The 12,858-nt window shown below is 43.0% G+C and overlaps 1 protein-coding gene across 1 annotated transcript in view; it reads left to right on the top strand.

Annotated features, from left to right (window-relative positions):
- The window catches only part of GRPR (gastrin-releasing peptide receptor), a 22,723-nt gene extending 11,122 nt beyond the window's left edge, over positions 1-11,601 (top strand). The window contains exons 2-3 of the mRNA XM_009585360.1: positions 7,277-7,628; positions 11,209-11,601. Coding sequence (XP_009583655.1) covers positions 7,277-7,628; positions 11,209-11,601 — 745 coding nt within the window. The remainder of the gene's footprint in view (positions 1-7,276; positions 7,629-11,208) is intronic.
- Positions 11,602-12,858: the final 1,257 nt, after the last annotated feature.

Here is a 12,858-nt window from a genome sequence, read left to right as displayed (position 1 = left end):
TCTTTCCTGCAGTAACCTTTACATCCATTGTTTTCCATATGTATGGTTAATTTCTGAAATATTTTATGCTCTAGATGGTCGTGGTTAAGAATAGCACAGTCACTATCGGATGGTTACTATTTAAGCTCTCCTTCCCCAATGCGTAGTGCAGTTCAATAGTCTCTAAAACACTCTATCTCAATTTTGACCTTAGTCATTCCTGGACTGAAATTCCCATTCCTCCAGATTCCAGGATGATGCAGCAGTATGCAGGTATACAGACTGAAATTTGAACACACGCTTCAAAAAGTGAGAACTATGCCACTTCCATCAATGCCTCCTTTTTCTTTCCATTTAAATGTTAATTAATAAAAAGAGAGACAAAGTAGGCAGTACCTGCCAATGTATGTAAGACTAGCCCATTAGAGATGTCTTTGTGCCCATATGCAGATTACTAAAGTACAGGTTTTAATAGCAGATGTTCAGCCAAGAATTAAGCACAATAATGATAATCTTAACTAAGTATGCAGAAAGCAGATAGACCCAGAATAGACTGTCAGAATGTGTTGATGGGTTAGACAGTGTAGCAATTTTGTGGATTTATTGAATTATTTGTCTTCAGAGCTATAAATATTCTTAGCACTCATGGTGGAAACAATAAAGAAAGTTTGGGGCATTACATTTCTCATAAATTTCTTCTTAGTAAGACTTTGCTTTGCTTTCCAAGTGGAGCTTCACACTCAACAATGCTACATGTTTCATTTATGCAGTCTTTGCGTAGCATCAACTTTTTCTCTGTTGCTTGAGGCTTGTTGCATGGTAATTGAGCCAGTCCTTCATATTATGTGGGCAAAACAATAATGTGATACTAGTAGAACACAATTACAAAATTCTAATGAGAAGACTTTCGTTCAGTCTCTTCATGGGCAAAGACCAAATCAATGTGCGCACATTAAGCTTCTAAATAGGAACAGATGACTGGGGATCAGAGGAACTGTGAATTGCGCATCTTTTCTCCCTCTTTCGGTTACAGGTGGGAACAGAAGAAATAGGGGGATGTGCTGACTGAGAGGCAGTTCTTTCATCATTACTATAGGAAGTGGTTGCAATTTCAGGCGCTCATTTTCTAGAGCTGGGAAGAACTCAGTGTTTTCACTTCACAGTAATTTACATTATTATCTTTGTAAGACATCAGTCCATTCCAACTAACCCCTGCTCTTTTATTTAAGTTTCAGGTTCACATTAGCCCAACATCTCAAAATAGAGCTCAGTTTAAACAGATTCAAAAGTCTGTAAGTGGATTTCTCACTCCAGAGAAAAAACAGCAGCAATACAGCAGATCTTTCAGCCAGCCTGATAAAGTCTAAACAGTGGGGTTGGTAATGAAGCAAGGGCGGGCAAGCCTTCTGAAATTTTATTTGAACAGGTTTTAATGCACTTGTTTTTTTAAACCATTATATAAATTCAGGGGTGGGGCCCAGGATCTTTTTATGTAAACACTGTAGGACGTAGTAATGGATGATATTATTTAGAGGAAACTTTCCTTGACTCCAAAGTACTCCTTCAAATTCATTTTGGAGGGGCAGTGTCCCATTTCCCTGTAGGAAGGATAGGGAGGAATTTTTTTCTCTTCATATATTTCTTGCAAGCATGAGGTTCAGCTGCAGGAAGATCAGAATGTTTGGAAGGGCTGTAACAAAAAAGGGCAGTACTCTGTGGCAGAGCCTATTTCAGCCATTTTCTCTTGCTACACTCCTACTGCTGAAAAAAGTAAGGGAGAAAGAGTTTTGAAAGCAACTTAGTGCCTCTTATTGAGTCAAATTGAACAGATGAGAGGGATGTAGTGGCCAGCACATAGCTGCTATACAATTCTTGCTGTCATATTCGGTCACCAGGAACATCTCTGACAGTCACCTACCCGTGTGACCAGCCGCCCTCACTGCTGTGAGGGAGGGATGTTTCTTTCCCATTGCCACTGGCAGAAATTGCAGAGGACACAAGTTATTTTGGCTGAAATTAAGATCTACCGACCTACCACTTGTAAAGACACTGCAGAAGGTGGTATCTCCCAGCTTAAAAAAGCTGTCCCTTTTTTCACACCCCATACCTACCAGATATACAATGAGGGCTGTTGTATGGGCCACCTATATTAGTTTTAATTGCTAACATAAGGGAAGAGGGAAAGGCATTAATACAAAACAATCATAAAAGAAGAAAGCAAGCTAAGGTTGCCTACAGCACAGCTTCCCCACACATTTTTTTTTCCTCTCTAAAAAAAACCCAAAAAACAGACAGTAAGACATATGGAGCTAAATTAATTTAAAATCCAAGGGAATCATCTGGTTTTCCTCCCATGCTTTAGTTGTTTTAATTTAATTTTTGTGGCTGTTGTAACAGGCCCAAGTCAGTGGATGAAGGTGACAGGAAAAAAAGACATGAGGGATGCACTGGAGCTGCTGCCTCAGGGATAAGCCCCTTTCTTCCCCATTGTGAGAGCAAAATTGTAACCTTTCATATCTCTGTGCTTAGGAACATATAGGCAATACGGCTTTAAGGGCAAAGTCTGTTTATACTTCAGTTGGTGTGTATTTTGTTGGCTCAGCTGAGGAGCAAAAAAATTTAGTTGAGATGGCTAAATTTTTTTGCACCAGCAGAGAAGCTGCATCTAGGAAACTTTGACATCCATTTGGGGCCTTATTTTGATCTGTGTCTTTGGAGAGTATATCTGTAACTGTCTTTTTCATGATAAACTACTTCTGTGTTGAGGCTTTGGGGCTAAGTGCTAACCAATGTTTGCATAGTCAAAGTTTTAGAACACATTAGATGGTGTTATTGTTAGTTACGTTATTATTAACACCAGGATAATGACACAGTTTTCCAGTTTCCCTGGTATATTAACCTCAGTGGGAGAAGTATTTACCACAGAAAAACCGTGTGTGTGTCACATTTTAGCAGTTGATGGTCATTTCAGTAGTTTTGATTGTGAGAAACAATTATTCAATGAGCACGGTAGAGGTCCTAAGAGACGCGTATAAGACATTTTCCAGGATTCAATGGAGAGGCACGCACTCTGTGGGCTCCTACCAATCCCCAATGAATTTTGGGGATTAGGTTAAGAAGTGATCATGCATTATATGTTACTGAATTCTGGCATTCTGGGTTGAAGCAACCCTCTCACCAGGCTCCTCTTGGAGGCCTGGAGACTGATCTGGAGAAGAGGGACGGCACTGGAACCACTGTGGCCAGTGGAGGGGAGGATTGCCCTACAGGGTGCCTCATGAACTGTGATTCTAATAATTGCACTCAGGATAGCCCCATGTGTAATTTCTTTGTGCGGGCTTCTTTGAACGAGACTGCAAGACACAGCGATCACTGGCATCCATTCTGGCCAGAAGGTCATTGGTAGCTGCTGTGCACGAGGCGGGTTGCTGCTTCACAAGCGCAGTGGGAACAAAAAAGTTCAAAGACTGAGCAGTAGCAAAGGTCAGCGTCTCTTTCATATTTCCTATCAGATCAGCAACCTAGTCATTTTCATCTGGGCCGTTTGACAACTGGAGAGAGATTGGAGTTGACACAAGTTCTTGACTGTATCATTTTTTATTCAACTGAATCTTCAGAAGGCATATTTTTCTTTTTAAGTTTTGGCCTTTGTTGTAGGACATGAATCATACCTCTGGTTTTTAATCTTTTTCAAAAATTTCTTTAAAAGCAGGCCAGGAAAGGAGTTCAGCTGAAAAAAAGTGATATCAAACAATAATTAGAGACTTAATGTGAGAGCAAGCAGAGGTGATAAAGCCAGGGCCACGCCTGGATGTCCTGAAGACAAGCTGAGCATGCAATGTCACACATACTCTCAGAGCCTGTGGTACTGCATGGGTTGAAAATAACACTGTTGTAAGACCTTTGCGTGAGGGCTCACTCAGCTGGCCACCTCGGTCCATGTCTCCACTGAGGTATACAGGCATATTCATCAACGTCCCCTTCAAAACGGATTGGATTATTGAAATGCTGGATGTTAATTATGGGAAAGTTATGTACCTCAAGCTAACTCATTGAAAAAGAAGTTGCAGAGGACAAAGCTCTGGAAAGCTTGAAATAATATTTGACACACAAGTTAGAAATACAGATGCTGAAAAACAGGACCCGCTGCTGCTCAAATCTAGCCTACCTTGCTGAAGTTCTTCAGAAATGTCAAATAAATTATAAAATCCAGGGTTGACCCTATCAGGAAAGTGGTGTGGAAAAGTAAAGGAGTGAAGGACCCTCTGAGCCCCACTCAGAAACCAACCAGGAGGTGCAGCTTTTTCACTCCCTGAACACCGACCACAGACACACCGTCCAGTGGTCTCCCAGCCCAAGCCCAGCCCGGGGGTCCGATGGCTTGTGCGTGCCCCTGTCCAGAACCCAAGCTGGCGTGGGAGAGTAGAGCTGCTGAGACGCAAGCTGCGGGGAGACCCATCGAGGCATCGGCGGGGAGACCCATCGAGGCATCGGCAAGGAGACTGGAAATGGAGACTCCCACCAGATCAATACTGATCAATTAAGCATTCATACTCAGAGGATAACATAGATTACTGAAGATTTCTGAATAAATTAGCCCACCGTCAAAGAAGTCATGCAGATAGTCAGCAAAATAATTTGATTCAGTTGTCAGGCTCTTAAGAAAACATCTACTTGTGTTCCTACATCTGAGAACTTACCATTTCAAAACGTATTTTCTATCTTTGTTTTTTCTGTTTTATCTTTTTGTGCTTTTGACCTCATGATTTGGGTCTACACTGAGCCCCTCGCAAGCAAACCATCACTCGGATCTTCTTTCATATCTGCTGTAGCAGGCTTTAAAAAATAGAGTAAATGCCTCATAATCAGTGCCAGCATTCCTAGCCATTTCTAGTTATGTTCTTTCAAAATTATATTGTTTGGAATGCCATCTCTAATTAAAATGTACTAATAACTTAAAATAGATTCATTTTCTGACTCTCCCTACTCTATTAATGTTAATAAAAATAAAACAGAATCTGTCTTTCTCTGTATTCTTCAATTCATTCATGTTACTGGAAATTAATGCTGGAAAATATTGTCTCAGCTGGCTATATTATGTAAGAAAATCCCTGAAACAATTATGCTAACATACTATTTTGATAAGCATACAATAAGCACCTGCTGAAATACCTTTGAATTTACTAAATTTATTAATACCTTGATATGTAATTAATTTCCTTTTGCATTTATCTTCCCTAGGGTTTACTGAAGATGTTCAGTAGCTAGTGTTTCTGTCAATAATTTATAACTGGTGAATCGGACTATAAATTGAGTTGTTTCAGCTACATTGTTTTAGTAATCTGCCTAGCTCTTCCCTTTTATTACTGCAATAGTCGTAACATCATATTTAAGTGCAGTGATTTTCCTCACCTGAGATGATGAGCTTGCACTGGAAGATTGTGCTTTGTAGTATGACACCGCGTAATCCCCAGCTTCAGAGTGCAAGTTAAAGAGGTGCTAAGCAAGCCTGAAAAATACTGTGTCTGGCTGCTGCAGCTGTATAGCGGGAATAAAGGGGAGCTGGAGAGCTTGGAGAATGAGTGGTTCAACAGAAGACTATTGAGCAAGGTGTTTGCAGTCCATTAAAGGAAACATCATCTACACAAGACACCTGTGGGCTTGTATGAAGAAACATCTGCAAATGATGAGATGTCCAGATACAGTCTTTATAAAAATAAATACAAATAAATGTAAATGTAAGTATGCATGTACTCATGTATACATGTATATACGTGCATATGTATAAAATATATGCATATAAGTATATGTGTATGTATATAAAATACACACATACAGATGTACACACATATACACATACATGCTTACATAGAAGGAAAGGGTAGGTATGCTGAACTGGCTATTGCTTATAACTAGAAATTGAACGTGTGCTTATCCTGCAAATAAGGCAATTACCCAGTTTAAACAGTGCAGGACTGATAGAGTCCTCTCTGAAATGCTGAGCTTTAGGTTAACACAGGCTACAGTATGTGGGGAATCAATTGTGTACATGAAGTGTCCCTGGTTTGGGCTGCCAGGCGGATGGACCCTGCTACGTGCTCCCTGGTCTCAGGCAGGGTCTTATTCTCGCTACCTGTGCTCCCTCCCCAGTAGCAATTCGGCTGGCTGAACAAGCTGGGATCCTGGTAGGAGATTAGAAGCAGACTCTGGAGCAGGCACATGGGAATGGGGGATGTACCCCACCATGCCAAAAGTGGGCTGGGACAGCCTAGGACCCAGGCACCCATCAATCCCCAGAGAGCTGACAGTGACGAAGGGACCAAATGGGCCGTGGGCAGTGTGAGGTAGACCCTGGAAAAAATATCCAACAGACTGTAATTGTTATGATAATGACCCTAAATAATAACTTCTGATGAAACCTGTAGATATTCTTTCCTAATTATTTTTTTTGATTCTACTGTGTTCCTTATACGCGTATGTGAATTGTGATTTACTTGGAGTGTACGTTCCTGCCAGAGCAGGGCTCCAGCAGATACGAAGCTCTTCTGTTTTCCGATCCTCTCATTACACACATCACATTGAAATAAGTTTGCTTCTTTCATTTTCTTGGATTCTAAAGTACAATTTTCTGAAAGGCTGAAATAATGAAAGACAAAATTGCAAATCAAAAAAAAGCTTCCACATATCTAGCATAGCAAGCGATAGTATTTTTTTTTCTTCAAGAAAACCAGTCAGCAGCTCTGGCTACTTAGCCTGGGTGCATTGAGTTATGGACAGCTCTTAATCGCTAACTACACCACCAAACAGCAATTAAAACGGGCAACAAGCTCTTTGTAGCTTGAGAAAACATAAGACTTGGCTTGCAGGAGGTCAGCGTACTTACAGCTCAAAATGAAATATGTGGCAAAACCTCAATCCAGTTTCCTTCAACACTATTCTGTGAAGGGGTGTAAACTGTTGTATGCTTTTGAAGAGAAGTCCGTGATTGCACTTCCTATGTTAATGCTATTTGGACACACATATATTAATGTCAGGCAGCATTGTGCTTTGTTGGGTCGATTACAAATTAAATGAACTCAGAATCAATACACATGAAACTGAATGGACCCATGACAGTTGGCTCTGGTTTAAAATGAGAAATCTATTGAAAACATTGAAATTTAAAACACCAGAAAAAAAAATCACAGTCTTGAGTAAAGAAGGATTTTGTTTGGGTTTTTTTTTAAATGGAAGGGACGAGCAAGAATACAATGCCTGAGTGTTGAGGTCAATAATTTTTTTTTTTTTTTTTTTTTAGGTATAAAGCTATAGTAAGGCCAATGGAGATCCAAGCATCCCATGCACTGATGAAGATTTGTGTGAGAGCTGCTATAATCTGGATTGTATCCATGTTGCTTGCCATCCCTGAAGCAGTGTTTTCTGATCTGCACCCTTTCCATGACAAAGGGACTAATAAAACCTTCATCAGTTGTGCTCCTTACCCGCATTCTGATGGGCTGCATCCCAAAATTCACTCAATGGCATCATTTCTGATCTTTTATATCATTCCCCTATCTGTCATTTCAGTATATTATTATTTCATTGCTAAGAATTTGATCCGGAGCGCTTACAACATCCCTGTGGAAGGAAACGTGCACGTGAGGAAACAGGTAGAGACTTGGCTTTCTTCAAAAATCCACATTCCCCATGAATCTGGAAGTAAAGAGTGCGCATTGAGGGAAATATACACTGGGTCAGACTGCGTCTGTTGTGCCAATTTTAATAGATTAGGTGGGCTACAAGAATTAAAATGGCTGAAACAAGCCATGGCACAGCACTAAACAGTTAAAGCATCTTCTCGTGTTTCTAAGGTCAGAGACTTTGGCAGGGTGGTTACCATGGCAAACACAGCAGGAGACCCATGCCAAAGCCTGGGCAGATATTTGCAGAGCTGGGGACGGTGTTTGGGGATTGAAGCTGAGGAGTGACACAGCAGAAAATCAAAACTTCTCAAAGTTGCTTTGTCAGAGAAAGGATCTTGGACAAAGCCTTGCTCCGCGAAGAGGTCCCTCTTCACACAGAGGGAAATGCTGGCTCTGTAATTTGGTCCTCAGGACTAAAAAGCAAATAGGATATAGCAATGGAGGAGTGGAGGCAGGGGAAGCCAGGAGCACCAGTCGGTCAGGGCGGGAGGCGCATGGCTGCTCCGCAAGAGCGGCGATGCCTCCTGCCCTCACCACGGCTCCAGCTCTTGTCCGCTGGTGCTGTGGCATGTTGAGAAACCAGTACAGGCTAGAGAGGGACTGGGGGAGTGGAGACCAGAGGAGGACAGTGGTGGGCGCAGGGTCCCCAGGAAGGAGGACAGAGCAGGACAGCCTCGGGTCCTCACAGATGCGCTGAAGTTACGTGCCTTGTGGATGGTGTGATCTTTGTGGTGTGGAATCTCAGGAGAAGAGGAGAGTCCTGGCTTTTTCCCTTAAACCCTTTGGGTCATTATAATTGTCATTCTAAAAATGCTTCTTTTTCTAGGGTCTCTGGAGGGGACTGGTGTTGGACAGAGTAACCTGTCCACCTGTTATTTGCCCTCTAGCAAGCCAGACTGGTCAATCTTCTTCTGGTCCAGTAGCTGATAGCCTCAGGTTTCACCTTAAGACAGTCTTTGATTTATATAAGCAGGCCATTTGCTCTGGAATAATGCAGGTTTTTAACCTTCCTTTTGTATCCTTGAAAGCAGAGTTACTTCTGTTAGCGAGTGGGGGTTTTTATAAAACTCCCCAAACTCTCCCACCGCAGAGCTCACGGTTGGGCTGGCTCAGTTGGGACTATGTATTTCAAGTGAGTTTCATGCTCTGGTTGAAAATATGTGGCTGAAAATGTGCGAGTCCTGAACCAAGTGAGAGGATTTAGCCAGGATTTGGCCAACCTAACTCCAGCCTTTCAACTGGAGACTGTTTCCTCTTGGCTGCTCCTGTTGTAAGCAACTGGAGAGAAAAAGAGTCATCTCCAGGTGGAAATCCAAATCCTGCATGAGCAACTGGGTATTTTGGGTCACTGCTTAAATTTGAATGCATATGAGCCTTAGGCTGTCCAAGTGAGAAAGCAACAGTAGGGTAACTTGTTTCTAAACAACTTATTTACCTTGACATATTTACCTTATTTACCTTACTTCTTCCTTTCAACTGAGGTGTGCTTCAACCTAAGCTAAACTGACACAAGCTATTCTTCAGCTGAACAAACATCCATATAATTGCACCCAGCTGACATCTGCACCTTAGGCTGGCCTAACGCAATCATCTCACGTAGCCTTCAGGTGCTAAGGTGAAACAGCAGGGCTGGAAAGCTGTATTTTCTGCCCATTAAATGATGTGCCATCCCTGAAATCCTTATCCTTTTCCCCTTCTGAATGTGCGTAAATCTTTCTCCCCTGCAGGCCATTTTTCTGCTGATTCGATGACTGTTTTGATTAGTGACAATAAAGTGAGTAGTAAAAGCAGCTCTTTCCCCCTTTGGTTTCGGGGAGAGAACTCTAAAGAAAGCAAAAGGCCAGGCTGCAGTCTAGCACCGTCAGTCCATCATTCCCGTCCTGCAGTGCATTCAGGAGCTATAGGTCTCCATCTGAGATAACTGGTATCGATTTCTTTATTGCGTTGCTTCCTTTCTTTATAGTGCAGATGTGGCCTCAATAGCCCTATATCGAATTAAGGATACGTTTAAAAAGAATATATGGTTTAGCCAAGGAGAGCCCTTTCTCAAAGGATTTAATTTTTGGCCTGCTCTCTGGAGACATTATCATCTGGTACATGTCAATCCTTCCTAAGCTCAGTGGCTGATTTGCAGTTGGTGCCGTTAAAGGGGCACAAAATAAAGTCAAAATGGGCTTGTCAGATCTCTCCTGCCTACTCCCTGCTTGCAGCTGTCCTAAGAAAAGATCAGCCTGTGTGAGCTGCTCAGTTTTGATTTACCTGTGCAGCTCGGAAGGGGAGTGAGGACGGGGAAGTGTCCCGGGAGCCTGGCCAGGCACCGCGGCCGCACCAGGGCAGGAGCAAGGGCAGCGGGGCCAGGGGAAGTTTCAGGCCACTCAGGTCATATTCAGATACAGGGAGCGGGTGGCAACAAATTCCCTCAGAGTGCCTGGGAAGAGGTGCAGGGATTACTGGAGAGGAGAACATTATGAAGTCCTGAAAAGTCAATGGTGTTACACTTTCCGTGCCTGCAAACCTCTGGCTGCACAAGCTCTCTCAGGCAGTAGGGTTTTTTAGCAGGTCTTTCTGGGCAACTCTGTCTGTCCTCTCCTTTTGAGTGAGTCACGGCTTTTGTCTTCATTAGGAAGAAAGATGTGTTTTTCAGTGGCATTCTTATCTTAGCGTGCAGCACTGGTGGACGAAAGGCAAGGTACAGTTTAACTCAGCTCCCCTTGGTTAAGCAATACCTTTGGGTTGACTCCAAGCCTGTACACGTAAGTAAAACAAAAGTGTGGCTTGTCTGCATGAAGGTTATACTGTGTGCTAGCTGACATTGTAAAAGCACCTTTCCCTGACAAAGCTCAAATTGGGCTAAGAGAGGTGGTCATCCATCTGTTCACCACCTACATCTGCCTTCTCCTCGTGGCCCCAGCTCTTTCAGATGAAGGGTCCACCTCGCCGCTGCCTCGGTGTTTCTCTAAGTACAGAATTTCCTCTCTCGGTTTCTCTGGCTCCTTTGGCCTCCGAGTGCTGCACTTGGTCTCTAAGGGCCGTGAACAGTTGGCAGCACTTTTGTGTACATATGCCACATGGCCCCAAGGCAGAAAGTCCTGCCTATGGTCTCTGTGAAATATCCCAGACCCCTACCCCATAATTAATAATAGTAGTAATTAATAATAATAGTAATAATAATAAGTTAATATATATAAATTACATAAGATCATATATATTATGTGTGAATAACTAATGCAGGTGTCAGCACTTTTGTTGCCTGAGCTGGGATTTTACAAAGTGACAAACCATTGGAGTTTTATTTCTAAACAGGAAAGGAAAGACTACTTCCTTATGTAATAAATTTTCAGAATTATTTGTTTTTAGGGGAAGGGGATTGATGAGAGACAAGAAGGTTCTTGACTCTGCGTTCACCTGAGGTCCGGGTTGCCCTGCTCTGGCCGTGCCGCCTGTCACGTGCTAGCCCCAAAGCTGCAGCACCGGGAAAAACAGCTTTTCAGTTAGAAAAATCTGAGCTAGGAATAGCTGCTATCTGCATTTCTCTTTCTTCTTCCAGATTGAATCCCGTAAGCGCCTGGCCAGGACAGTACTGGTCTTTGTGTGCCTCTTTGCCTTCTGCTGGCTTCCCACTCACATCATCTATTTATACCGGTCCTACCACTACTCAGAGGTGGACACCTCAGTGCTGCACTTCATTGCCAGCATCTGCGCTCGGATCCTGGCATTCACTAACTCTTGTGTCAACCCGTTTGCTCTCTACTTGCTCAGCAAGAGCTTTCGGAAACAGTTCAACAACCAGCTGTTCTGCTGCAGAGCTCGCCTCCTCATCCGCTCCCAGAGCATGGCCAGGAGCACCACACGAATGACCTCCCTCAAGAGCACCAACCATTCCCTGGCCACCTTCAGCCTTATCAACGGCAACCACGTCTGCCATGAAGGCTATGTCTAAAGGGCACAGTGAGGGACTGCCGCATCATGTACCTAGCGCGGCTGCTTGGTTTTCCTCCATGGGGATGGTGAGTGGCGCACACATGCACGCACACACGCATGCACACGTGCGTGCGAGGAAGTCTGATGTGCTCAGAGAACTCAGAGGAGCTTGAAGCATCCATCATTTCATCCTGGACTGAGGCATGTTCGGAGCAGCAGATCATTGAGCACCAGCCCACAGGAGCTCCCTGGAAACGCTGCGTTGCTTCAAGACCCGCTGCTTTTACTGAGAGCAAAGTGAGCATCTTAAGATCAAATCTAGTTTGGCTCTGCAGGTTCTTCATCACTTTCTGCTCAATCCCGAACTCGGGCAGACTTACAGCAGTGACAGAGACCATACCAGGTGCACAGAATTTGACAGAACAGTTGCATCCAGCAGTTCATGGTATAATATATTTTGACACCAAAATAAATCCATTTAAATAAGTTAAATACTTTTACAAAGGAGTGCAGTGTAGGTCATTTACAGACTTTTCAAGTATTTATTAATGTTCTGAGTACAGTATTAATTCACGATATAAAAGATATCAAGAGTTTACTGGGGCATGTCCGTGGCCCCATCTGAAATGAGCAGTATCTTGCACCACATCAATGTGAAAGCAGTAACATGAATAAATGTGAGTTGGAATATGTTTACAGTTTTCAAATGTGTGAGCTTTTGCCATGTTGTTGAGGAGACAGCAGGGCATTTTCCAAGCATTGCTATTTTGCTCTTCCTGTCTTCAAGGTGTGAGATAGTGAATGTTTCGTCACCTAAGGGGTACCACAAAGTTTTACTTGGGTTTGGCAAAGGGCAGGCAATTAAGAGAAAACGAAGCATAGCTATTTTTCATGCAGTAGTGCTTTGTAAAACACCCTAGTTTTTCAGTAAAAGCTATCAGCAATGCAAGGTCTGATCTCCAACCCACAGGTTTTTTCCTTCTGTCTTCACAGAAATCTGTGGAGACAGAGTGCCAAAACCGGCTAACAGATTGGAGAATCAGGTCTTCTGTAATGTTCACTCCAGAGCAGTTCCTGTGCCAGGTACCAGCTATTCTGGAAACAGGAGCACAGTGTCCTGCAGATAACAAACTGTTGAAGTGCGTGGGCTATAGGACAGGCAATGAAGCAGCACACCTGATAAAGGTGTGATAAAGAAAGCTGCTGCAAAATGAGACCATAAACCAATCACTGTAGCGCAGTATTGAGTTTTTAATGGCCCTCATCCTCTTTGATG

Source organism: Fulmarus glacialis, unplaced genomic scaffold (assembly GCF_000690835.1).
Source record: "Fulmarus glacialis isolate BGI_N327 unplaced genomic scaffold, ASM69083v1 scaffold599, whole genome shotgun sequence".
Lineage (NCBI taxonomy): Eukaryota > Metazoa > Chordata > Aves > Procellariiformes > Procellariidae > Fulmarus > Fulmarus glacialis.
The sequence above is the reverse complement of the archived record's forward strand: the minus strand, read 5'-3'. Positions and strand labels throughout refer to the sequence as shown.